This window comes from Podarcis muralis, chromosome 1 (genome assembly GCF_964188315.1).
Source record: "Podarcis muralis chromosome 1, rPodMur119.hap1.1, whole genome shotgun sequence".
NCBI lineage: Eukaryota > Metazoa > Chordata > Lepidosauria > Squamata > Lacertidae > Podarcis > Podarcis muralis.
In genome coordinates, this window is record NC_135655.1 from 43,092,291 (window position 1) to 43,116,649 (window position 24,359).

A 24,359-nucleotide genomic window follows, 5' to 3' on the forward strand; every position below is an offset into this window, starting at 1 on the left:
CCGCAGTGGAATAGCAAATGGCAGCCCTCCCCAAGTCTAGGTGCATAGAGCCCAAGGCTGGCCAAGTTATTATGGCACTCGAGACAGAAAACCCCCAAAGTAATAAAACCCCCTTGTAATAAAAACACAAGAATAAACTACTAACAATTTTCTGCCTTTCCTGACACTGAAGAATCAGCTGCATCTGAAGCAACCAACTCACTCGGCCTAATCGCTGGGTTGGCCCTGTGACATGTCCTCAGAAGCACACAGAGCATAACTTGCACAGTTCATACAGCATCAGTTTTTAATGCCTGACGTTTTATTATGCTTTTATATGTGCTGGAAGCTCCCCATAGTGGCTGGGGAAACCCAGCCAGATGGGCAGGGTATGACTACTACTACTACTACTACTACTACTACTACTACTATGCTAGCTGGGGGCTGATAGGAAGGGGGCTGATTTGTAGCCCAAAACATCCAGAGAGGGCAATGCTGGTGAAAGCTGGTTTAAAGGGATTTGAGGACAACTCCACTGCAAGCAGATGTACAGCCAAGTATTTTGCACCTGCTGCATCTAGGCAATGCTATGTCTCTTTTCAGCAGAATTTTGTGAGAAATCAGGACTATTCAGTGTAAGACACTCAGGAAATTTGACAAACTGTCACCCCAGTCCCATACTGGTTTTGTGTTTTCTTCAGCTCCCTTTTCATCTCTTTCACTTGCTTCTTGTCCACTCTGCCAAGGGAATGGTTGCTGTGTTTATACTCTGCAGTTCCTAAAAAGTACTGCCAGTACCTTGAACTATGGAGAACTAGAATAAAGGTCAGGAGAACTCCACAACACAGATATGTTGTTAACTAAGAGTCTGTGACTTTCTTCTGAGGACACAGAGACACAGCACTTCTTTCCTTTTTCTTCAATTTCTTCATCTTTTCTTGTCTAAAGAGAACCAACGCTTTTCATGAGCACAGTGGAATTAAAGACTACTGGTCAGCAAAAGGATTGTGTCAGAAAACACACACAGCTGGTTTTTTTAGAATCCCCTGCTCAAAAATGTCTAAAGGATATTTGCTAAGGATGGCTAAAGGGTATTTTTTTTTGGGGGGGGGGATGGAGGAGCAGGAAACAAAGTCTCCCATGGAAATATATCAGCACTTAGGAGGCCAGCTAGATTTTTTGCTTCAATATTAAGGGGTGAAGGAGTTTACTTGTGAAATCTCTTTACCCCATAGATGCCTGTTTGACCACTTCGATCTGCGGACAATGCCCTGTTACAAGAGGAATACTCTGCAAAAGTAGCTTTTAGCCCAAAGAGCTCTTTGCTCCAGGGGTTCTTAGATTAATAAGCATGTTTATTTGGACTGAGAGGTGGTGACTTCAAGCCTTAAGCCTTTTATAATGAGCCTTCTTTGCAGTGCTCAAGTAAGTTAGGGCTCATTTCATCTGTAAAAACAACCATGTGATCATAATACCTTTACTCTCACAACATCATCAGTCTCACAGTTAAATACCAGTATGTCTGTGAAGCCAAGTATTTTCACCATGTGTCGACCAGCACTGGATATATCAACAGCAAAAAGAGTAGGGTCTCTTTGCATATATGGAACACTTGGATTCTCATAGCTGAAATTTGCCAATTCTTGATGGCCAGCTGGTGAACATATGAACTTCATTTTATTGAAAATAATTGTGTCCCTGGATTATACGAAAGTACTATCAGTGGGAGAAATCTATGGCGGCTCCTTTACATGATAAGAGGAGCATCATCACCTGGTGTTGCAGTCAGACTAAAACACACAAACGGAGGAGCCTTAAGGGTGCAGTCCAGATCCTGTTGTGGATAAAAATAAATAGGAGCTTTGTCATTAGTATTTGTTTTCTTTATGAAAGTATTTATATACCGCCCCCTTGCAAAACATTAGTGCAGTGTACAGCAACATAAAAACATTTAAAAGCAATACAAAGCATTCATTAAAATGAATGGCTACTCAAGGGATATTTAAACAACTGCATAGGCCTCTGGAGGGGCGGAGGGGAGTCCTCAATAAATGCCCAAAAGTCAAAAGAAAGGATGGCTGCCCAAACTCTGCTGGAAGAGTGTTCTACAGCCAGAGGGGTAGTGTGGAGGGGGCTCGGGGGGGGGGGACATAGCCCTGGGCATAAGATTTTTAGCGGGCATGAATCAGGTGCGCCCATGCAGGGATCCCCACCCCACCTTGCCTGCTGCTGGGGATCTCTGGGTCACAGAGCCCAGCCTGGCTTTGTAACCATGTCCCTGGCCCCCTTGCAGAATGGACGCCCAGTCAGCGTTGGGGGGATTCCCCCACCAAGGGCCACGTCAAAAAGCTAGGCTCCTCCCTGCATGGGTGGGCCAATGGCACAGTGCAGCCCCACTTGGCTCCAGTGGAGAGGACTGGGCTGGTGCATGGGCTCTGTGAATCCTCCATGCCCCATGCGTGTGGGTTCTGTTTATCCTTTTTGCCCTGCCCCCGCTTGGCACATGCATGTGCATGCACTCTGAGCGCTGGCAGACAACACAATGCCACTGTCTACAGCAGCCTTCCTCAACCTCGGCCCTCCAGATGTTTTTGGCCTACAGTTCCCATGATCCCTAGCTAGAAGGACCAATGGTCAGGGATGATGGGAATTGTAGTCTCAAAACATGTGGAGGGCTGAGGTTGAGGAAGCCTGGTCTACAGCATAGGACTGGTGCCACGAAATGCCTGGTTTCTGGTTGAGGCCAGCTGGACCTCTGTAACATGGCAGAAGGGACGATCTCAGTTGGCTGGGTTATAAGGACTCAGGTCTGGACCCCAGTTGGTCAGGGCTTTGTACAGTGGTACCTCAGACCTCTGGAACAAATTAAGTACTTAACCCGAGGTACCACTGTATATCAACACAAGAGCCTTGAACCTGGCCTGACAGGATACGGGTAGCCAGGGCATATGTTTTAGCAGAGATGTCACATGCGGCCAGCTCTCTGGTTTCATTCTGCACCAACTGGAGCTTCTGGATCAGACCCATGGGCAGCCTCACATACAAAAATCCAGTGTTCAGGTTACCAATGCAGAGACTACAGTGGCCAAGTTATCACGAGCCAGATATGGACATAGCTGGCATACCAGACGAAGCTAGTAAAAGGCGCTTCTAGTTACCGAGGTCACATTTCATTAGCTGGGCCTCCAACGACAAAGATGTATCCAGGAGTACCCTCAAGCTGTGCACCTGTTCCTTCAGAGGAACCCCATCCAGAATAGGCAACTGGCTTCCAGGTATAGGATCCACCACCTTCCAAGGGTTCTAATCCAGTTTATTGGCCCTCATCCATTGCATTTTAATGGCTAAATGCAACAGTATTATAAACAAACGCATGAAAGTTACTATTTTTTTAAAAAAAGATTGGTCAAACTGTTTTTCCACACTGCCTTAAGTGGAAGAGAAGCCCTTTCCTCTGTGGCCAACACAAACACAGGCTATTGGGCCTCTTAGGAGGCTAATAAAAAAATTCCTCACCATCCCTGAACATTAGCCATACTGCCTGGCATTGATAGGAGTTGTGGGCCTTCAGATGTCCCTGGAGTGCAAGTTCCCCTCCCTATCTTACAACTACAGTGGTACCTTGGGTTAAGAACTTAATTCGTTCTGGAGGTCTGTTCTTAACCTGAGGTACCACTTTAGCTAATGGGGTCTCCCACTGCCGCCGCGCAATTTCTGTTCTCATCCTGAGGTAAAGTTCTTAACCTGAGGTAGTATTTCTGGGTTAGCGGAGTCTGTAACCTGAAGCATCTGTTACCCGAGGTACCACTGTATTGCAAAATGCCTGTATGCCCAGTGCTAACGTCCTTTCTTTTCTAACTAGTGTCAGGGATACCTAAGTGATATTACAGAAGGGTAGCTTGGGCAGGGCAGCTTGGGAATGAACTTTTCACACTTGCCAAGAGGACTGTTTTCCCCCTCTCACTTTTAAAACTTCGGCTTTAAATCATGTTTAAGTGTGTTTATGTTGCCTCTCCTCGGTCCCAGATATTAATTGCTTGCCGGCCTTCCCAGACCTTTGTGTTTACACTGTTTGGTTCTTCAACACTAACCAACAGGCACTGGAGGTATCTTGGGAATCGCAGCCAAAATTGTGCTAAAGGTCAGTGAAGCTCAGGCCGGGTGTTTACAGGGAGCTTCCCAAGGATTCTTTCAGGTCACTGAGGCAGAGACTTTGCTGACTGGGGTGACGGAGGCCAAAGCTCTGCTTGTTTAATAGCATCCTTTTCGTGCCCAGCGAATGGGTGCAAAGATTTATTTCACAGTGCGTGCTTATGATGCAGCCACTGGCTTCCCAACTATTTTATTTACTTCCTGGCTACAGTCATCCTCCTTCACGCCTTTTCTGCACCTTCTTTTAGACACAGAGCCTCTTCTATCACAAGCAACAATCCAGACAATAAATTTAGATGTTTTAAACCTGGCAGGTGCACCGAAGAGGCCATCTTCTTGGTCACTGTCCATCTAGCGATACCCAGCAGGGGCACACAAAAATGTGGCAGGTTAATCTGAGAGAAGATAGTCCTTTAAATATCCTGGTCACAAGTTATTTGGGGCTTGAAAGGTTAAGACTATCACCTTGGACTGAGCTCAGAAGTACCCTGGAAACCAGTGAAAATCTTTGGGAACAAGTTTAGGGTCATCAAAAGAGATTCTAGCCAACAGTCTGGCTGTTGCATTCTGAATAAATTGACATTTCCAAACCATCTTCAAGGGAAGGTCTACGTATAATGTATTACAGTAGTCTAACATGGATGTTATGAGACTATGAACAATTGTAACAAAGTCATGCCTGCATGCAGTCATAGCATGTAAACTTGCCTAAACCAGTATAAAGCTTTTCCCTTAAGGGGAATTACAACCTCATACAGAGATATCAGCTCCCTATGTATGCAACGGTGGCAGCGAGAATGCTACTAGCCCAGAGATGGAAGGAAGGAGAAGTACCAACAAAAGAAGAATGGCAGATGAAACTGATGGAGTCTGCAGAGATGGCAAAATTGACGGGGAAGATCTGAAACCAGGAAGATTCTAAAGACTGGAGTAAATTTGTAATTTATTTAAAAGACCACTGTGAACAGTTAAAATCTTTGGCAGGGATGCAATGACACTTGTAATGTGGAATTCTTTGTGGTAATTATGGTTATTTAACAGATGGATAATGGTAAAGATGCAGCAAAAATCTAATCTTAAACATGGAACCCATGGAGAGAGGGAAAGAGGTCCAAAGGTTCAAAAGAACCTTGTACTTTAATGTTTGAAATGGTTTTGTTAAAATGTATAAAATTATGGGGGGGGACACAATAAACAAATTATATATAAAAAGGAGATATCACCTTCCAAAATCACTGAATTACGAGGTAACTCCAACTAATAATGTTATCTGGATTATTAGGTTATTATCCATCTCATTATTGATTATAGGCACAAGTTCAACACCCCCACTGTCTCACCCATGCAGCAAAGAGAATTGAGTGTCATCCATATACTGAAGACACCTCATTCTAAAGCTCCAGAAAACTTCATCCAGTAGTTTCATGTTGATATTGAGTGTCGGGGAGAAAGATTAAACCCTGTGAACACTATAGCACAAATGTCTTGATACTAAATTCAGACTTCAGCACCGCCCACTGGAATAAACTCACTAGGTAGGAGCAGAACCACCACAAAATGGTGCTCCCTGTCTCCATCATGATGCAGAAGGATACTTTGACCACTGAAAACTGGATAGCTCAGTTGCTTAAGAGTGTGGTGGGGGCAATTCCAAGCTTGCAGGTTTGATCCAGATATAGGATAGCTGCATATTCCTGCATTGAAGGGAGTTGGACTAGATGACTCTCTGGGCCCTTCCAGCTCTACAGTTCTATGATTCTATGAAGCTGCTCAGAAATCCAGGAGAACCAGCAAGGTTGCACTCCTTTTGTTGCTCTCACTTCTCAGGTCATCCATCAGGGTAACAAACCCAAGACTGAATCTGGATTTAAATGAGTTTAGGTGGCTAGTTTCATCCAACAGTCTCTGGAGCTGTATGGCCAAAATTCATTCCAGTATTTTGCCCAAGAAGGTGAGATTTGAAACTGGCTAATATTTGTTATAATCATCTAAGTTCGGGGCAGGCATTTTAAGGAGTGGGCAGGTGACCACTTCAGCTTTGAAGACTGCCAGCACCACTTCCTCTTGCAGCAAGGCATCAGTTCCTTATTGCGCTCAGCTGCTCAACCCTGGGGGTACAAAGTTTGAGTGGGCATCTAGTAAGACATACCCTCACCCAGTACCCAGTCCACCAGGCTGTAGCAAGTTGGAACAGATGTCAGCAAAACATTTAGCAAACAAGTCAGGGCAAGACTTGAGAGTTGCCTATGTTTTCTTTGCTATTGCCACGACCACAGAGTAGGCTCTAATATTGGCCTGAGCTGGGTCATCTACTCTGCTGCTTGATTGTCTGAAGCTTCTCACTAAAGCAGGAAGCCAAAGAGAAGGTGGGAGAAGGTGTTCAAGAGCAATGGCGCCAACAGGCTGAGTCATCTGCTTACTCCACAGAACTGCTAGGACTTTAACACAGATGCCAGTCATGTCAACAGAAAACTCCCCAAGAGCTGTCCAGAAACTTTCTGGTTGTGGTGGTGGCGCCTTCTCCACCCCTGCAAAGGGGAAAACCACCCGCCAGCTTCAACCCCACTAGAAAGTGATTTGCCATTGACAAAGGGAACACAATAAATCTCTCTACCCCCGGGCTATCATATAATTGTCCCAGCATCAAACACCACGCCCAATGTCTGCTACATGGGTCACACTGATGGCATGCCAAAATATCCCCATGGTTGACATAACAAGAGCCGTTCAGTCATGAATCAGTACTGATAGGGTAGCTCCGCTCAGATGCTGGGCTTCCCCAGTACCAATAGCCAGAAGAATTTTACTACCAAATCTTAAGAGTAGATTTGCATCTTCACCAGCTCAAGTAGGAAGATTGTTGGACACTGGGGTGGACTGTGCACTGAGAGAAACATCGCTTGTCTATGTTGGACTTTTGCCAAGACTCTAGACCAGGGGGACGGAACTGTGGCCCTGCAGGTGTTGTTGGAACACATATTCCATAATCTTTGACCACTGACTGCTGGCTGGGACTGACGGACTTGGAATCCAATAACATCTCGAGGTCAAAGTGTGGTCCTGTCCTAGACTCAGGCTCTGCCAAGCCAGACACACCAAGTTGATTCACTCTCCCAAGCCTTCTAATCTTCTAAACCTTCACCCAGATTTGGGTGATATAAGCCTGGTTAGGATCCTGAGAATATCACAAGTGAGAAACTTTTATCATCCAGGGTTAAATCCCAGGTGCCTGAGAATTATCAGGAGCTGAGAATTGCTCTTCCTCTCTCTTATGCCCAAGCTTCTTGCCTGTCTTACCTTCTCATGCCTCTTTGTGACTCTCTGCCTCCTCTCTAATTCTGTCCATCTCTCTCCTCTCCTTGTCTGTTTCCTTGCCACCATTGTGCATATTTGTTCTCTTTTCACTTCTCTCTTGCTGCCATCTTGCTCACCTCTGTTTTTCTCCACCCTTCACCTTGACTCAGAGCCAAACCAAACATGGTGGAGGTGGCAAACCTGTTGGTTTAAACTGAGGTTTGCTGCCGTCTTGTATCATGTGAGAAAGTGCCTCCGCTGGGGTTTTAGAGGAAGAGGGACATGTGAATGTACCTTCTCCCCCTCAGAAATATCCTCTCAATTGAGCTTATTTCTATTATCAGAACTCAGCTGATGAGAAATGCAACTGGGCAGCAGTGGAGATATAGAAACAGCGATATTGATCATTAAACCAAGTTTTCAAAGAAACTTCATGAATGAAAGCCTAGAACAGATTTTTTAAAAAAAGCTTCTCTACTAATACATCATTACCATAAGTGCCTCTAACAAACATTAACGTACTAGGTTGCCAAATGCAAAAGTTGGCCCTGGCGCGGATAGCCAACTTACCAAAAACATGTTTAAAGATACACGAGGCATTTTAATTGTGACAGGAATCCACCATGCAGGTTTCACACCCTTTTTGCCCTTTCCCTGCTTTGTTTGAGTGTGGCAGCCCTGAGTTTAAGTAATAGGCCTGCTGCTGCTATGTCTAGCTTGGCCCCCATGCACTATTTGGAGTGAAGCCTAACTCCCTCAAGCAGAATGCAATGCTGCCGTGCAAACAAGGGATTCAAAAAGCAGAGGAACCAAAATAATGGCACGACTAAGGGGATTAAAAGAATTAAAATGTTTATAGCAGGTAATGATGACTAAATATAGCTGCGGTAATTGCCCACAAACTAAACACCAGAAGCAGCATGGATTTAAGGGCAGCTCAAGAAGTCAATATATTATTTATAAACCAGCTATCTATAATTATCCATTGCACAGGGCTGTCGGGAGCCGGGCTTGCTGTGGGCAAAACACTTTTAGAAGCTGCTCCAAGTGCAAATCGGAAAAGACATTGTAACTCCACAGAATGAACTAAGCCATGGAGCAATATGGGACCCAGCCGCTTTATCTGAAAAAAGCACTGAGGAGCCACCACAGGAAATGAATGAAAAGAAACACCTTAATCCTATTGAAAGCTGTTTTAAGGCTACCAGAGCATACACAAATGCAGAACAAGCCTATTCATATGCAATGTTTTTTTAAGGTGTACTCCTTAAAATTGTACAGCATGAACAATAATCTTAAGTTTCAAAATATATACCGTATGTATCATGTTGCCTGAATTGGCTAGTTCTTTGTTGTGTGAAACCTCAGTGGCAAACCCAGGTTTCTGTTAGGGCAATCCTTGAAACAACCGACAGACAAAAGGTCTCTTCTAACTTGAATTTCAAAGGCTCACTTATTGTCCTATACAGTGGTACCTCAGGTTACAGACGCTTCAGGTTACAGACTCCACTAACCCAGAAATAGTAGCTCGGGTTAAGAACTTTGCTTCAGGATAAGAACAGAAATAGTGTAGCGGCAGTGCGGTGGCAGTGGGAGGCCCCATTAGCTAAAGTGGTACCTCAGGTTAAGAACAGTTTCAGGTTAAGAACGGACCTCCAGAACGAATTAAGTTCTTAACCTGAGGTACCACTGTATATTGTTAAATGTATTTTGGGTAAATTATGACTGGAGTACTGAAGACTGAGCTAGTGGTGATTTTTCACTGATGATCTGAAGTGACCCACCCCTGCGGCTTCATTTTGCTGCCCACTTTCCCTCAGATGAAGCGCACGGCATCTCCCTCCCCCCCACCCCACAACTGTGGGAAATGATTACAGGTGGAGAAGGTAGCCAAATCTTTGGGCCCCAACTGTTGGTCAAGGCAAAATAAAAGGAAAGGATGTAGATTTAAGCAGAAGGGGTTCAGAAGGTGGAGAATGGCAGATCAGTGCCTTCTTATGTGTGGCTATAGGCCCTTTTTGGACCCAACAAAAACAGGTGTAGGTGGGGTAGCCTGAGAAGAACCTGAGGCTCCCAAGAGAAAGATGCTGCTTTAACCAGGAAACACAAGTGATTGTTGCACAAGGCACTGGGCTGTTTGTCTTCGCCGACCAGAGAACGAGAAGCCTTGCCGTTTTGTCACAGGTAACAGGCGTGAGGAATGGAGGGTGTGTCTGTCCATGGGCATTCCATTTAATTTATTAGTCGGCACCCGTCATCAACCCACAAGTGGATAATTGCCATCATGTGTCAGGTTTCCCATCATCTTAAAGCAATTATAGACGTAGCCATCTGAACAGTCACCACATTAACACTCCATGGTCCCTTAGAAAGACGTAATTTAAAGGTATTCTGAGACACGCCAAAGTGACAGCTGCTAATTTAAGTGGCAATTGGGCCCAGAGATTATACATTTTAAATACAAATGGGGTAACACAAATGAGGTAACGTGCATAAAAAGAGGTACATGTGATGCACACATCTGTGTTACACCAGGAAACACTGAGGTAGCATTTCATTCATGTTTTTTCCAGGAGACAGAGAACAACAAGCTCAAGCAGGTCAGCAGAGAATATAAACCGCAGCAGCTATGCCATCCTCCACAAAATTCTTACAGATGGAGAAGATAGCCAAATTATTATTTTCCTACTCCTTGTGGTAGCCACTCCTTGCTACTGTTCCTAAAATGACAAGCAAAGCAATCCTATTTGTGTCCACTCAGAAGTCAGTCACATACATTATAAATGGAGCTCACTCCCAGATAAATGTGAATAGGAATGTAGCCTAAGGCTATGTATCACCTTCTGTACACTTCTTTGGGAGTAATCCCCCTTAAACTAGTGGGACTTCGCAGTAAATGTACCTCAGATCTGGGTGTAAGACAGTCAATTTCTGATATTGTGCTTACCTTTAAAGTTCTAAATGGCTTAAGATCCGGGTTAACCAAAGAACTGCCATCTTCTACAGGACCCTGTCCATGTGCTACAATCACTATCAGAGGTCCTTCTTCAAGTCTCCTACCACCCTGAAGTTATGCAGGTGGTGACCAGGGAGGGCTTTTCAATTCCAGCAGCACCTTAGGGAGACTTGAGTAGCACCATAGTATATTCGTGGTATCAAGCAAATAACTTTTTATTTCCTCCAACTCTCCAGCAAGTCATTTAAGATGACTCTACTGATATGATCCTTCTGTTGGCTTTTATTGTTCTGGCTGACACCGGGTTTTATTTTGCATTTCATATGTGATAACTGTTTTTGTTAACTGAAGGCTTGTCTATACACCTTTTGATTAAATAATTAAAAAGAAAACGAACTTCTAGAGTCAGGGAGGAGGACCTCAGAGTTGTTTGCTGCGGTACTTTTTAAGTTTCTCTTTCAATTTAATTTGGCAACTCAGTTACGGAAGTATGATGCACATGTCTTCAAGAGAAAAACAAGAATATGAAACTAGATTCTCAACGTTCCCAAGTCTTCCTTTTCCCAAGCCTTTCCTTATTACAGTAGAAGACGCAGAAGTGACTTACACAGAAAATAGCCTTCAAACAACAGTACATTGGAGGTACTATACACTATTCCTGCTGCATAGGCAGCTATGCAACGTAATGTCATACTTCTGCTGAGCAGAACTGCATGAGACCTGAAAATTGTTATAACAGTTCCAAAGGTGTTTCATGAGTACCTTGTTACCTATAAATATCCACATAGGTCAATGGCGGTTTATTTAAGGTTAACGCACTGCAGAGCTTTCCAGACTTTTCATCTTGGTGGCACACTTTTTAGACATGCATCGTTTTGCGACACAGTAATTCAGTTTTACAGTGGTACCTCGGGTTACAGACGCTTCAGGTTACAGACTCCGCTAACCCAGAAATAGTACCTCGGGTTAAGAACTTTGCTTCAGGATGAGATCTGAAATTGCGTGGCAGCAGCAGTGGGAGGCACCATTAGCTAAAGTGGTACCTCAGGTTAAGAACAGTTTCAGGTTAAGAACGGACCTCCGGAACGAATTAAGTTCTTAACCTGAGGTACCACTGTACTAGCAAACTGGAGGTGAAACTAACCCCTTTCCAGTCCCAGGAGGAGCATGGGGAGCGTTCACATGACACACCTACACACTGCAGCCAACACACTAGCATGTTGCGGCACACAGTTGGGAAGCTCTGATGTACTGGAAAGCCATACAATTCACAGGGTTCTCACAACCAAAGGGAGGATGCAAATTTTGCTAAAAACCTTCCATTTCCAGCATTACAGATAGAAGAGACATCAAGGCACTTATACTAAAATATATTTGCACAATCTGAGGAAATGCAATGGAAGAATAGGAGTTTCTCCCCAGAGGTTCTGGAACCATGCAGAGTATTTTTCAACATTGTATTTATTGCAGTTCTATCCCACACCTTTTCTGTGGAGCTCAGGGTGGTAGGCCTCATTCTCCCCCAACCACTTCTACTTGCACGACAACTCCGTGAGGCAGGCGTGGCTGAGAGACAAGACCACGGTTGCTCAGTGAGCTTCACGGCTAAGTGGAGAGTTGAACCTGGGTCTTCACAGTCCTGTCTGGACACTCCAACCACACACTTGCATTTCTGAGTGCTGCAGAAATACGTTTGTCATGGAGCCCCACCAGAGGCGTGGAGGCCATCAAGCTGTTGCTACACTGGGACTGGGAAGTTGCTAAGAGCTTTTCAGTGTTTTGTTAAATACACGGCACTGTCTGTGACGTGGACTGCTGTAGAAAGCAAACACCAGACAAAATGCATTAAAGCAAAAGAAATGTTTGCAGTCTAAATGTAAATTGAGTGCAAGGATATCAGCCGTATAAAAAGAACTGGAAATTACAGAGTTTCTAGGAGGAAAGCTGTATCAGTTTAAACATTCATTCATTTATACCCTACCTTTTCCCTGACTGAACTCAAGGCTAAAAACAGAAAAAACAATAATTAAAAAACAGTTAAAACAGCTGCACCCATATCTGGACAGGGATAGCCTAAATTCTGTTAATACTCTGGTAACCTCTAGGTTAGACTACTGCAACACATTATACATTGGGCTGCCTCTAAAGATGGTTTGGAAACTTCAGCTGAAGAATTCATGGTATCATAGAACTGTAGAGATGGAAGACCACAAAGGTGATCTACTCCAACCTCCTGCGATGCAGAAATCTTTTTGTCAAACATGGGCTTGAAGCCATAACCCTGAGATTAAGAGTTTCATGCTCTACGGACTGAGCTGTGGCAGGTTGCTCACCAGGGCAACAGTGGCCAGGTTGCTCACTGTTGAGCGTATTACACTGAGTTTGGTTTCACCTTCTGGGTTTACGTTGAATGTGCTAAAGGTAGCCCCTATTTTTCAAGCAATTTTTTTGCTTTCTTTGCAAACTATAGCATCGTATAGCAAACATCCTTCCTGTTTGCATCCTAGAGCAAACAGAATCAGCACTCACCACTGAGAAAAATTGGACTGATAGAACTCTCGTTCCAATATTAAAAGCCATTGGCACCAGACAACCTGCCCTTCTCTTTGCCATCTTGATTCTATTTGCAATGGTACAAAACCTTGACTTAGGGAGACTCTGGCAAATTTTGAGCATTGCTGCTATAAGCAATCTAATCGGTTGCTCGCAGTGTATTTGCAAAGAAGCAGGATATTTGCCCACAGTATCCTGTTTGCCTCTTATTTATCAAGAGCCTTTGCAGCATCTTGGAATGTCCAAGCATAACATTCATATTACAAAAACATTTTACTCACAATAGCTCAAAGCAAGTGGCTTGTCGTATACATAACTTTCTAACAGCTGTGGCTTTGTTAGCAAGGTGCATTCCTTGAATAATGCTTTTGGTAGGAAGAGAAGGATGGGACAAGAGAGATTTAGAAATGATTCATTCTCGCAGGTACATTAAGTACCAATCTCTTACATTGTAAATTTCCCATGGGAGGAAATTTTTGCCTTGGCTCCTTCCTGCTATGGTCCTCATGCCTCCTGCAACCTTTGCTCTGGAAGGTTGTGGGAATGTCCATAAAAATGACTATCAACACAAAGTGCTTAGTCTCCCCACCCACTAAAAGACCCATGCAACGGCTCTTCTCAGTTTTAACACAGGCAGCAATTGGAGCTGGAAAATAAAACAGGGATGGGCAGTTTTGACTCTCCAACAGCTCCAACTCCAACCAGCCCCAGCTGGGATGATGGGAGGTATACCCCAAAAACATCTGAAGGGCCACAGGACCCCAATCCATGGTGTAAAATGAAGTACAAAAGGAATAATTCTGGACGTGGCAGCAGAAAAATAGAGAAGTTTCAAGTAGTACTACAGTGGTACCTCGCATTAAGTACTTAATTTCTTCCGGAGGTCCGTTCTTAACCTGAAGCACCACTTTAGCTAATGGGGCCTCCTGCTGCCGCCGGAGCACGATTTCTGTTCTCATCCTGAAGCAAAGTTCTTAACCCGAGGCACTATTTCTGGGTTAGTGGAGTCTGTAACCTGAAGCGTATGTAACCTGAAGCGTATGTAACCCGAGGTACCATTGTATGGCTATCCTTTGGAGAGAGTAGGAGTATAGGTTTTGGGACAACAGTAATCACTGAAGGCAGGCGGTCCCTTGAAATATGTCACATGAGAAAGTAAGCAAAGGTCAGAGACAGTATTAAACACAGCATGGGTAGCCCAGCAGGTGTCAAGTGAAGTTAAGGCTAAGAGATTAAGAGTCTCTCAAGTGAAATCCACTTAAAGATCTTATTCAGCATTTAGCAGAGAGATAATGAGCTTTAAACCCTTGAATAGCTTACTAGGAAAGCAACAAGTGAAAAGGATCTAGGATTCTGAAGCTGAAGCAGAGGCTGAAAAACCTAATGAGGGGCCAAACTGTACATGTTATACCAACCATGGATCTGTGCCTTTGAGTGTGTTCCTCTCCCACCCCATGAATTGCCAGTGAGTCCTTGACCATCTAAGATTGCAACTCAAGTGTAGGGGCAGGTGACTTTAATCCTACAGCCCAACTGTGGTCCTGCTTAAACTGGGACCCCACCCACCTGCAATTTACCGTACCATTCCCTTCACCTGAGCTCTTCTCCTGCATGCAAATTGCAGGGATGATGCCCCTAATCTGAGCTGGGAAAAAGAATTCCCCTAACCCCTAGGGCTAAGCTTCTGATCTAGACTGACCCACATCCCACAATTGCAATTTATGTGCCCCTTCCCCTCACTTAAAAGCACAGATATGTAGCTAATATGTCCTCAGTTTTGCAGAAAGAGTTCCTGACTAAGGGTGGGTGGGGTGCTTCCCTAGTCAATTCAGAAGGTCTGGCAATCCTACCTTACGGGCCCTTCACACACATACTAAAACCCTATGGAGAACTGGAGGGGGGCAAAAGCCGAGATAACAACAAGAAAGCTTTACTGTAGAGATTTAAACTCAGAATCAGAATAAATCAATCCAGTTAGCAGCTGTCCATGTTGAAGAAAACACAATCCTTTAGCTACACTTGGGGAATCAACAAAAATAATCTTATAAAACAGGAAAGAGCGAAATATTTCCCCATTTCTAATCCTGACAGAAAAGTTTAGAGATATTCCTTTGGCACAGTACTGTTGCCTCATCTGTCTGGGCTACTTTGCTTCCCTTCATTCACACCACCATGATAAGAAGGTATGGTGCCCCTCTCACCAGATCATTTTAGCATTCATGCAGCTTATATTTTTGGTATGTCTAATTCTCACGATTCATCCTCCCCCCCCAAAAAAAAATGCTGCACACAACTCTTTTCGAAAGCTGAGCTCCTCAAAATGTTTTGGTTTTTTTTACTTTAAATATATCCAAAGCGAGGCAAGACTCACACAAGAGTATTAAAAGCTCTGCCTCATATGATGACCAGTACAGCTTATGTGAGTTTTAGAAGTCTACATAAACACATAGGCAAAACAAATAGTTTTTAGAAAGTTTGATGTAAAAAGAGAAGGTGGTGGAGAAAAAACAGAAAGGGTGCAGCGTTTTGTAAGGATCTTCTGAGCACTTTGCTAGCCCCGCTCTTTGTTGGTGTAAGTCAGGGGTAGGAAACTTCTGGCCAACCCCATCGCAAGGCCATTTTGGCTCATCCGAAAAAGGTTTACAGGCACTGCTGTTCGGTGCCACCTGCAAAACTCTGTGCAAAGCATTTTAAAAGACACAACAATCTTCGGATAAGCCTTTTTATCTAGCAAATGTATAGTTTGTGGGAAGCGGCAAATTAACAGTTAACCACCAGGAAGGAATCAGGGTAAATCTACACACCAAAGGAATGACAAACCTAGCAAAGAGGGAACTAAATCAATATTTTTGGTGCATGAAATAATGACTCCTTATTTTGCTAAAAATAAAAATGAGACTACACAACTGAACTTATACTTACTAATAATCAATATAAAACAACCACACTTGTACATTACCGTTTTTCTTAGCACAGAAAGGAAAGTTCAAACATTATAGATCCTTTTGCTTTTCATAGCATGGGATCATGTTGATCTCCTCACAAATCACTGTCAGCTGCCAGGCTTGCAAAGATGTACCCACAGCTACCAAATTATGCAGGAAATATACCATGATTCCGTGGGCCCAGTTTGGTATTTAAGCAAGGTGGGAGAAGAGGATGCAGGGGAGGTATTTAATCTACCACACCTACAGTGTGCAGTGCTATTCATATAACAAAAATTCACACCACCATACAGAACAGTATGACAACATTTGCTAACATCTGTACCCCCACCACCCCCGATGCACATTGCAGCGCTATCAGAAAGGGGGAAACCTCATACTGGATGCAAGGAGAGGGTGAGAAAAGAAAATCACTTGTATTTTAGCCACTGATTTATCAGTCAGATGGCTCCGAGACTGTAGTGGCAAGAAGCCTTCTGCGATCGCCTGTGCACAGTCTGTGTATCCAGCTGCATGTAGTTATTTCTTAGACATAGGCAGATGCAAAATAATTAGAAAATGAAGCACCTTGTTTCACCAAACTTCATCATGGAACAATAAGCCACAGAGACTGAATTTACATAAAATTATCTCACTCCATTTTATTTAAGATTCTTTTCTCCAGTTAGTAAAAGAAAGATGTGTCTCTTTTTATACATATGTACAAGTTCAGTTATAAAAATAGACAGCACATTCAAAGAGGAAAAAAAGGCTTGGCATTTTCTGATTCCCTCTAAACACTGTATATACACATGTGAATCTGAGCGGGGTGGGGTAAAATCTTCATGATTTAACTTAAATATCCCCTCCCCACCCAATTATTCCCTCCAAATCTGTTTTTTTTTAAATTAAAAAAAACAATTTAACTGAACTTATTTCTGCTATTTTCAGGTGTGCAAATTAAAGGCAGAGTCAACAGGAAGCACTTGCTCTACACTGTGGGACACCAGGCAAGGTGCGTGAGACTGAAAAATCCTTTGCTGCCTTAGCTAAGATCTTCACCTCGTAACCTGGTTCTCCCTTGAAAGATGAAAATGCCCAGAAAGAAAATCCATTTAATGTAAATGTGAAGGCAGGAGAACTGCCTCCCTCCTTCATCTCAGTGCAATGCAGACAGAATATATATATTTATATTTATATATATATATATCATGCCAAAAGCAGATGGTTCTTGTGAATTCAGAATAGAATACCACAACAAAGAGTTGCACTTAATGGCGTTGCTGCTCTCTAACAACTTTCACTAGCTTCACAGAGCTTTGCTACAGTGCTGGATTCATCACAGTGGAGCAATCCAAACCTGCTGGGTGTGGACACTGCTGACAAATGAGTCTTGCTAAAGAAAAGGAACACAGTGAATGGATGGCTTGGAATGAAAGACGTCGTTCTAGCTGGGGACTGGATGGAACGGGGAAATGGAAGCATTCCCCAATGCGCATGCTTTGCGGTATGGCCAACAGTGGTAACTAAAACATGTTTTTAAAAAACTCTTCTATGGCACAATGAGATGAAAACCAGGGACAATTCCCCACTACTCCAATTTCTTCTTGTAATCGCACACAAAATGGCTTTGTAATCTAAAGCATTGAAGAGTCCCACGTAAGCCAAATCCAAGAAATTGTACTGAAAACCCAATGCTATGAAAGTAAATGTATCTGAGCCTGGGTTTTGCAATGCTAATTGGCAATTTGAAACGTCCTTCTGCTCTGTGAGGCAGAGGCAGCAACATCATTCTCAAAAGCTCTAATCTGTCCTATTGTCGTTTAGCCAACCAAGCAGTACTCTAGTAGTTCAGAAGCATGATACTGACAAAAGCCCCTTTCTAGGACGCAGTGCAAAACTCCTCTCTCCTTTCCCCTAGAGTCTATTCTTCATTGCATCCACCATTCATACGCATTAGAACCACCAAGATGTTTGTCCACAGCTCCCTTAAAGAAAGGCGCACCGGCCAGAAGGCTCCTTTGAATCTGCGGGGCACACCCCCCCCCCCCACGTTTAGTTGCTGATCTCCTTCTTATAAGAATGGAGTTGAATTCCGTATGAAACCTGAAAGACGAGGGGGGCAAAGGGCGCTGGTGTGAGTACAAATGAAGGGGGAGGAGATCTCGCAGCCAGTCTCATGTGGAAGCCGGATCCGTTCCCTGCATGATTTGTAGGATGCCAGAAAGAAGCCTAATGGAAAAGTTAAGCTCAAGCATCCCAAGTCTCTGTCCCTCCTCATCCCAAATCTGCAAAGACAGCAAATGCGGGCTACACACGGAAGTGCACACAGAATACCTCTTGCCCCAGTAGTGCAGTTGTCTTCTCCTCAAGCCCACATGTGTGATGGAAACAAGGCATCATCTGTAAACCCTTTTGCTGGTAGGCGTGGGTGGGCTGCTTAGGAAGCCGCTATGGAGACACACAGGTTCCAGGGTTTCAGAATTACTATCGCCCACCTGAAGTGTGGGCTCCTTTGTATTGTTTTCGGATTGAGGTTTCTGGTGCCAAGGAACCTGTCAGGTTTAAGGGTTTGGAGGTTCCACAAACGCTGTTTCCTTTACTCAAGGGGGAAGTGGCGCTTGACTGTCCAAAGTCTGAAAGTCCAGCAGGTCGGATGAGCGGAGTCTGAAGAGGGCTGCCTGAAGACATACCTAGCGACAAAAAGCAAAATTCTTCCTCAATGGGCCACACCCAGACTATAGCTTTTTAACTGCATACAAAATTAAAACTGCAGGATTAAGATTAACCAAGAGCTTTACTGACAACTTTAGCCAAGAATTTTTTTTTAAGTATCTTGGCCTTTTACCCCAAGGATACCCAAGGCAGTGAGTATCAAAATCCGAGCCCGTTCATTACAGTGGATAGAAAGCTGTCAAAGAAAAGGAAAACATTCTATTTTTTGTACGAGTATTTAGTACCGAGGTTTAATCTGAACAATCATAATTTGATTTTGTGATAAAGAGACTTATTAGGCTAATTAGTCCCCAGAAAGCGAGTGAACCTTTTAATTACGTATAAATATACTGATAGGAGCAAAAATGTGGACTTGAGCTGACAACAGATAACTGCTTATCTTTCAGGGACTAGAAATGAATTTTTATACCATCATATGCACTGGAACTTCAACATGCCTGGATTTCAAGTGGAGACTTAGATATCCTACAGATTCCTTAAGGATGGCTGAAGGCCTGATGTTAAAGCATAAAGGGTGTTCAACGCCCCACACAGCCTCCTACCTTTAGACACGTTGTACCCATACGCTGCGTATGCGGCTGCTGAGGCGGCTGCTGCTCCTGCTTTGGCACCTGCCATGGCAGCTGCACTTCCGGCTGTGGATTTCCGACTCCGGCCTTTCCCTGTGCTTTTTGACCCGCCATTTGCACCTTTGGGACGGCCTCGGCTTCTACCTGAATGACCTCGTCCTGTGATGGGCATATCCTGTATTGAAATTCCTTAACAAAACCAATGACGAAAGAACATTTAGTGATGTGTAACAAATAGTGACTGTATAATTAAATATACCCCCTACTTTTGTAAATTTTGATATCTCTATGGTAGTTTTTGCCATGGACACCCTGGATGGGTTACACGGACATCCTGGGGTTCACAGACGACCAATTGGGAACCACTGTTCTAAACTGTAAAGCTGATGGCCTGATCCCATAAACCAGTAACCTTAGTCAGCTTTGTGGAACTACAGCAACTCCACCCATTACCTGGAACTTGCACTGCTGATAGCTACCGTATTTACTCGAGTCTAGTGCACCATCGAATCTAATGCGCACCTCAATTTTCAGAACCTTGAAAGCAAAAAAAGTATTTGCTGGCAAATGTAAATGTGCCATTGAATCTAATGAGCACCTTAATTTTCACAATGTTATTTGGCCAAAAAAAGGTGAGCATTAGATTTGAGTAAATACGGTAATTAATAGAGCCCCCTTTTCAAACCGGTAATTTCAGGAAACAGTTGTAACTATTCAGACTTGGACAGAATGGAATTAAGAGAACTGCAATTTGCCTGCATTCTGCAATGGCAACTCAGCCAAATGAGTCAGGGAGAAGGATCGAGACCCCCGTTTCCCTTCTGGTCACTTTTCTTTTCAATGCCTCCTGCGAGAGACAATGCTGCAGACAAGAACTAAAAGGGAAGGCAGGGCAATTGAAGGTGTTTCAAAATTTATTTTTCTACTACATATACCTCTAAGCAAGAAACCTCTCAAATACAGTAATGTAAAAAAGCTCGGCACTGCTGATATGGGTATAGGTCCGTATTAAACTCCTATACTATAAGGCAGACGGGGCGCTGAAAGAGACAGGAGTTGCCTAAACCCATCCAGTTAAATTTATGGCTGAGTTGAGATTTGAAACAGGAGCCAACTTCATACTTTTGTCCTTACTCCAACTTATGAAGCTTATTTAGAATCAAAAGAATTAAGCGGTGAATGATCAAGCACATTAGATTTCACCTGAGCTAACAAATCTGAAGGAGACATTATTTGCTAGATTTGCTAGATTAACTCCAGTTCTGCCCATAAGCAAATCCAGTGCTCAGAAGCACGGCCATATACAGAGTTCACATTATGCTCCTTGTGCGCAGTGTTTAAAGACAAATACTAACCATTCATGTTGTCAGACACTGAGCCCGTGATGGAAGCAGGAGAGTTAGTAGCTCTTGACTGAGGCGCTGAAGATGCTGGATCATCCACAATCACCAGCATGTCATTGCTGCTCTCGTCAGGTGGGATGGATTCCATGTGCAACTCACTGTTGATGGAAATCTAGATCATATAAAAATAAAAGTCCGTAAGTTTACATTACATCCTGTTATCATGTTATATACCCTTTAAGCTATGCTTTTGGATTAAGCCTGCATGCTGAAATCAGTGCACTATAGAACTAAAAAATGCAAGAGTATAAAAACTGCTAGAAGCCTTGGAGAATGAAGGGGTCCTACTTTGTCTTCTACAAAATGTGCTGCTGCCTCCCTCACCTATCACAAATGGGACCCATCAATGAGAAGAACCTCTTTCCATCTGCCATTCTCCTATTCGTACTGAGTGTGGTCACTCTGAAGCAGCCCTATGATGCGGATCTTAAATTTTGAGTTGGCTCAAACGGGACAACTTTTAGGGACCATGGTCCCAAGTTATTTCAAGTTAAAGCCAGAACTTTGAACTGAGCCTGGAAATGTACGAGAAGTCAGTGCAAGATACTTTAAAATAGATATCAGATATATGTTCAGAATGGCAAACGGCAATCTGATGTCTGCCGTGCCCATATATTCAAAGCTAACCTGGAAGTTTCTAAAGATTGTACAAAAGTGTTGTACAGCTATCTCCATCCACAGCTGGTGTACACTGCGATAATCTCATTGCCATGTATGAAGCAGCCCAATGGTGTCGGTAAAGAAATTCCTACCTCACTGAAAGGGCTGGGCATGGCAGAGTCGACACTAACAAATGACTCATCCCCGTCAGCTGAGAGGTTGGAATTATCTGCAGATGGAACAAACGGGATCACCAGATTCATGCCTTCTTTCCTTTTCCTCCCGTCTAACTCGTCTTCCTTCTTCTTCTGCAATCAAATTAAGGAAACAACCATCTCAAAAGGGCTTGAAAACATTGAAAAGTGGCTAAAAGCAGGCCCCTTACTGAACTTTGCAATGCAGTTCCCCAACCAAAAAAATTAACAAAAATATGTGTTTTAGTCGGAAGTGTGCTTAAAAATGCATATATTAGTGAAAATAACATGCAAAATGCATTATATTAGGAACAACTGTTTGCAAAAATGTGCATATTAGAACTGTATAAATAATGAAAATTTATGTTATCTACCAGTAACAAAACTGTTTGAGGATAACAACAACATTTTCAATGCCAGATTAGAAACATTGCTATCCAAAGGTTTCTGTAATCTCCAGTATTATTATTTCATGAAAATTCATTTCAGACAGCAAAAATTATATTTATTGAGAATTTTCATTCCATTCAGAAGTGAGCTACAATCAAATTAGAATGACTAGTTTCCCACTTTAAATCTGAATTAACCCTATATGTGGGAAAGCAAATACAAAGCAGAAGACAGAAGAACAACATTCTTAAAAACAGAGACACATCCATTGGAGAATTTGCATCACTTGCTCTCCCAGGAAGATTGAACCCCCTTGATCAGGAAGGCACTAAAATTAACCTGAGTGGGACAGGTGGCCTTACTGCTCCTGAAGGTAATAATAAAAAAACATTTAAAGCAATAATGTAACAAAATAACAGGAGTGTTATTTAAAGTACCTTTTCAGCATATTTTTCCCTCTTTCGTTTACGCTCTTTCACACGATTTGTCTCCTCCTGCTGCCGCTTCTCCTCCTGACGCTGGCGCACTACCAGTTAAAAAATAAAGTCAGAAACCATTATTTACCAGAAGAACTGCAAAATTCTTGCAAAACACAAGAGCCCAGCAATTGGAATAGGCCTGTGTTGGTCCTTTAACCTCCTTTAGTCCCAATAATGTACCTTCATCCATTCTCATGGTTCCATTCTCCGTTCCCTCAAAAAAGTCTGACTATCAGACCCAAATCCAAGAATGGTATCCAACAAGGTAGTTCCATTAGCACAACTATTTCTGATTGTACAATGTAACTTCCCCTTCCACTCATCTTCCTTGGACACACCATGTCCCCACCCAAATCTGCTTCAGAGTTGGAGGAACACTCTCTGGGACAGTCAAAAAGAGAAGCCAGCATTTCTGCTTTTAAATAGGAGCGTGATTGTGAGATTCTTAAGCTTTTAGTTTTGTAAAATAGCACTCTGCAGCAAAAATGGAGTCGAATGTCTCAACTGCCTTTAATCTTGATACCGAATGCATCTATTTAAGGGTGGATCCAGATTAAATAGTTGTGCTTAGCTCCCAATGAAATAAATGGGAAATGATCAAGACATGACTTTCTGTTTGCACTTATTTCAATGTGACATAAGCACTTAGCTTCTTCATCTACCTCATTTTATAGTTATTGATACAAATAAGTTAGCAAACAAAAACACAGGCACACAGTGGGAGCTGGTGAAGTATATGACAGAGGTAGGAGTATGGACTTGCACATACATTTTTTCTCAAGTTCTTCATCATCCAGAAGAAGACTAACAACCTCCTTGGGTTTCAAGGTGTCGGGTTTGAAATTGCCACCTGAAATCACCATCCTTTGAATCTATGGAAAAGAAAAAATGCATCAGAAATTTTCTTCTCAGATTATTTAATGCCAGAGACAATCAAGAGAAAGTGGAGGCACTTTATCTAATATTTATTAGACTGAATGTGGGAGAAATATTATATTTTTAAAGTCTGAACTTTGAAAGTTGTTTAAAAATGGCAATGTTATTCTGTAATTCTAATCCCAAGAGGCACTCCATGACACAAGAATGTATGTGTGCACACTAAAGTGATAAGAACTTTGGTGCTATGTACAATTTACCCATTACAGTGGTACCGCGCAAGACGAATGCCTCGCAAGACGAAAAACCCGCTAGACGAAAGGGTTTTCCGTTTTTGAGTTGCTTCGCAAGACGAATTTCCCTATGGGCTTGCTTCGCAAGACGAAAACGTCTTGCGAGTCTTGCGATTTTTTTCGCTCCCCCCCTTTTTTCTAAGCCGCTAATAGCCTTTTAGCCGCTAAGCTGCTAAGCCTTTAATAGCCGCTAAGCCGCTAATAGTGCTAAGCCGCTAATAGGGTTGATTCACAAGACGAAAAAACCGCTAGACGAAGAGACTCGCGGAACGGATTATTTTCGTCTTGCGAGGCACCACTGTACTGCTGAGTGCTACACTTCATTACAGACATATAAAGGTAATCATTTCCCATTAGGTGGTATTATCTTTGCCAGAGATTAATGTCTGATTTCTCATCAGTCACAGCTCAATTTCCTTGCTATCCCTTCTACACCACATTATTCCATATTTTGTTATCCTTACCTCACTTTTCTCCTTGGCCCTCTGCAAGATGCGTTCCTCTATGGTGCCTTTACAAATCAACCGGTACACAGTAACCTGTTTGGTCTGACCCAGCCTGTGAGCTCGATCCATGGCCTGCTGATCTACTGTTGGATTCCAATCACTATCGTAGAAAATTACCTGTCAGGGCATTTTTTTGAGGGGAAAAGGTTACAAATACAAAACTGATTCTATGGTCACAACCCAAAGTTGGTACTGCACTTTAAAATGATAATAAACAGCTTTGCCTTCAGAATGATAACATCTTAGTGATTTTTTGGGGGGTCAACCCAGATACAAGTCCAGTTCTGTATAAGACCATAATTATTTAAAGGCTGCTTTACACATTACTATTACTAACATGGAGATCAACTTCATGCAGCAAAACGCATGTGCACAATTCACATCTGAAATGGGGTGCAAATTATTTGTTTTTCCAGGTTTAGATTACTGGCCAGTCACAACACTTCATGAATTAT

The 24,359-nt window shown here is 43.0% G+C and overlaps 1 protein-coding gene across 3 annotated transcripts in view; it reads right to left on the minus strand.

Annotated features, from left to right (window-relative positions):
• Positions 1-16,494: 16,494 nt before the first annotated feature.
• The window catches only part of INO80 (INO80 complex ATPase subunit), a 55,555-nt gene continuing 47,690 nt past the window's right edge, over positions 16,495-24,359 (minus strand). For 2 of the 3 annotated variants that reach the window (XM_028723094.2, XM_028723079.2), the window contains exons 30-36: positions 23,863-24,021; positions 22,999-23,101; positions 22,188-22,276; positions 21,319-21,474; positions 20,519-20,678; positions 19,137-19,352; positions 16,495-18,551 (exon numbers count right to left, since the gene is read on the minus strand). In XM_028723094.2, coding sequence (XP_028578927.2) covers positions 18,346-18,551; positions 19,137-19,352; positions 20,519-20,678; positions 21,319-21,474; positions 22,188-22,276; positions 22,999-23,101; positions 23,863-24,021 — 1,089 coding nt within the window. In that variant the 3' untranslated portion in view covers positions 16,495-18,345. The remainder of the gene's footprint in view (positions 18,552-19,136; positions 19,353-20,518; positions 20,679-21,318; positions 21,475-22,187; positions 22,277-22,998; positions 23,102-23,862; positions 24,022-24,359) is intronic. The other variant, XM_028723088.2, reaches the window with a different exon arrangement.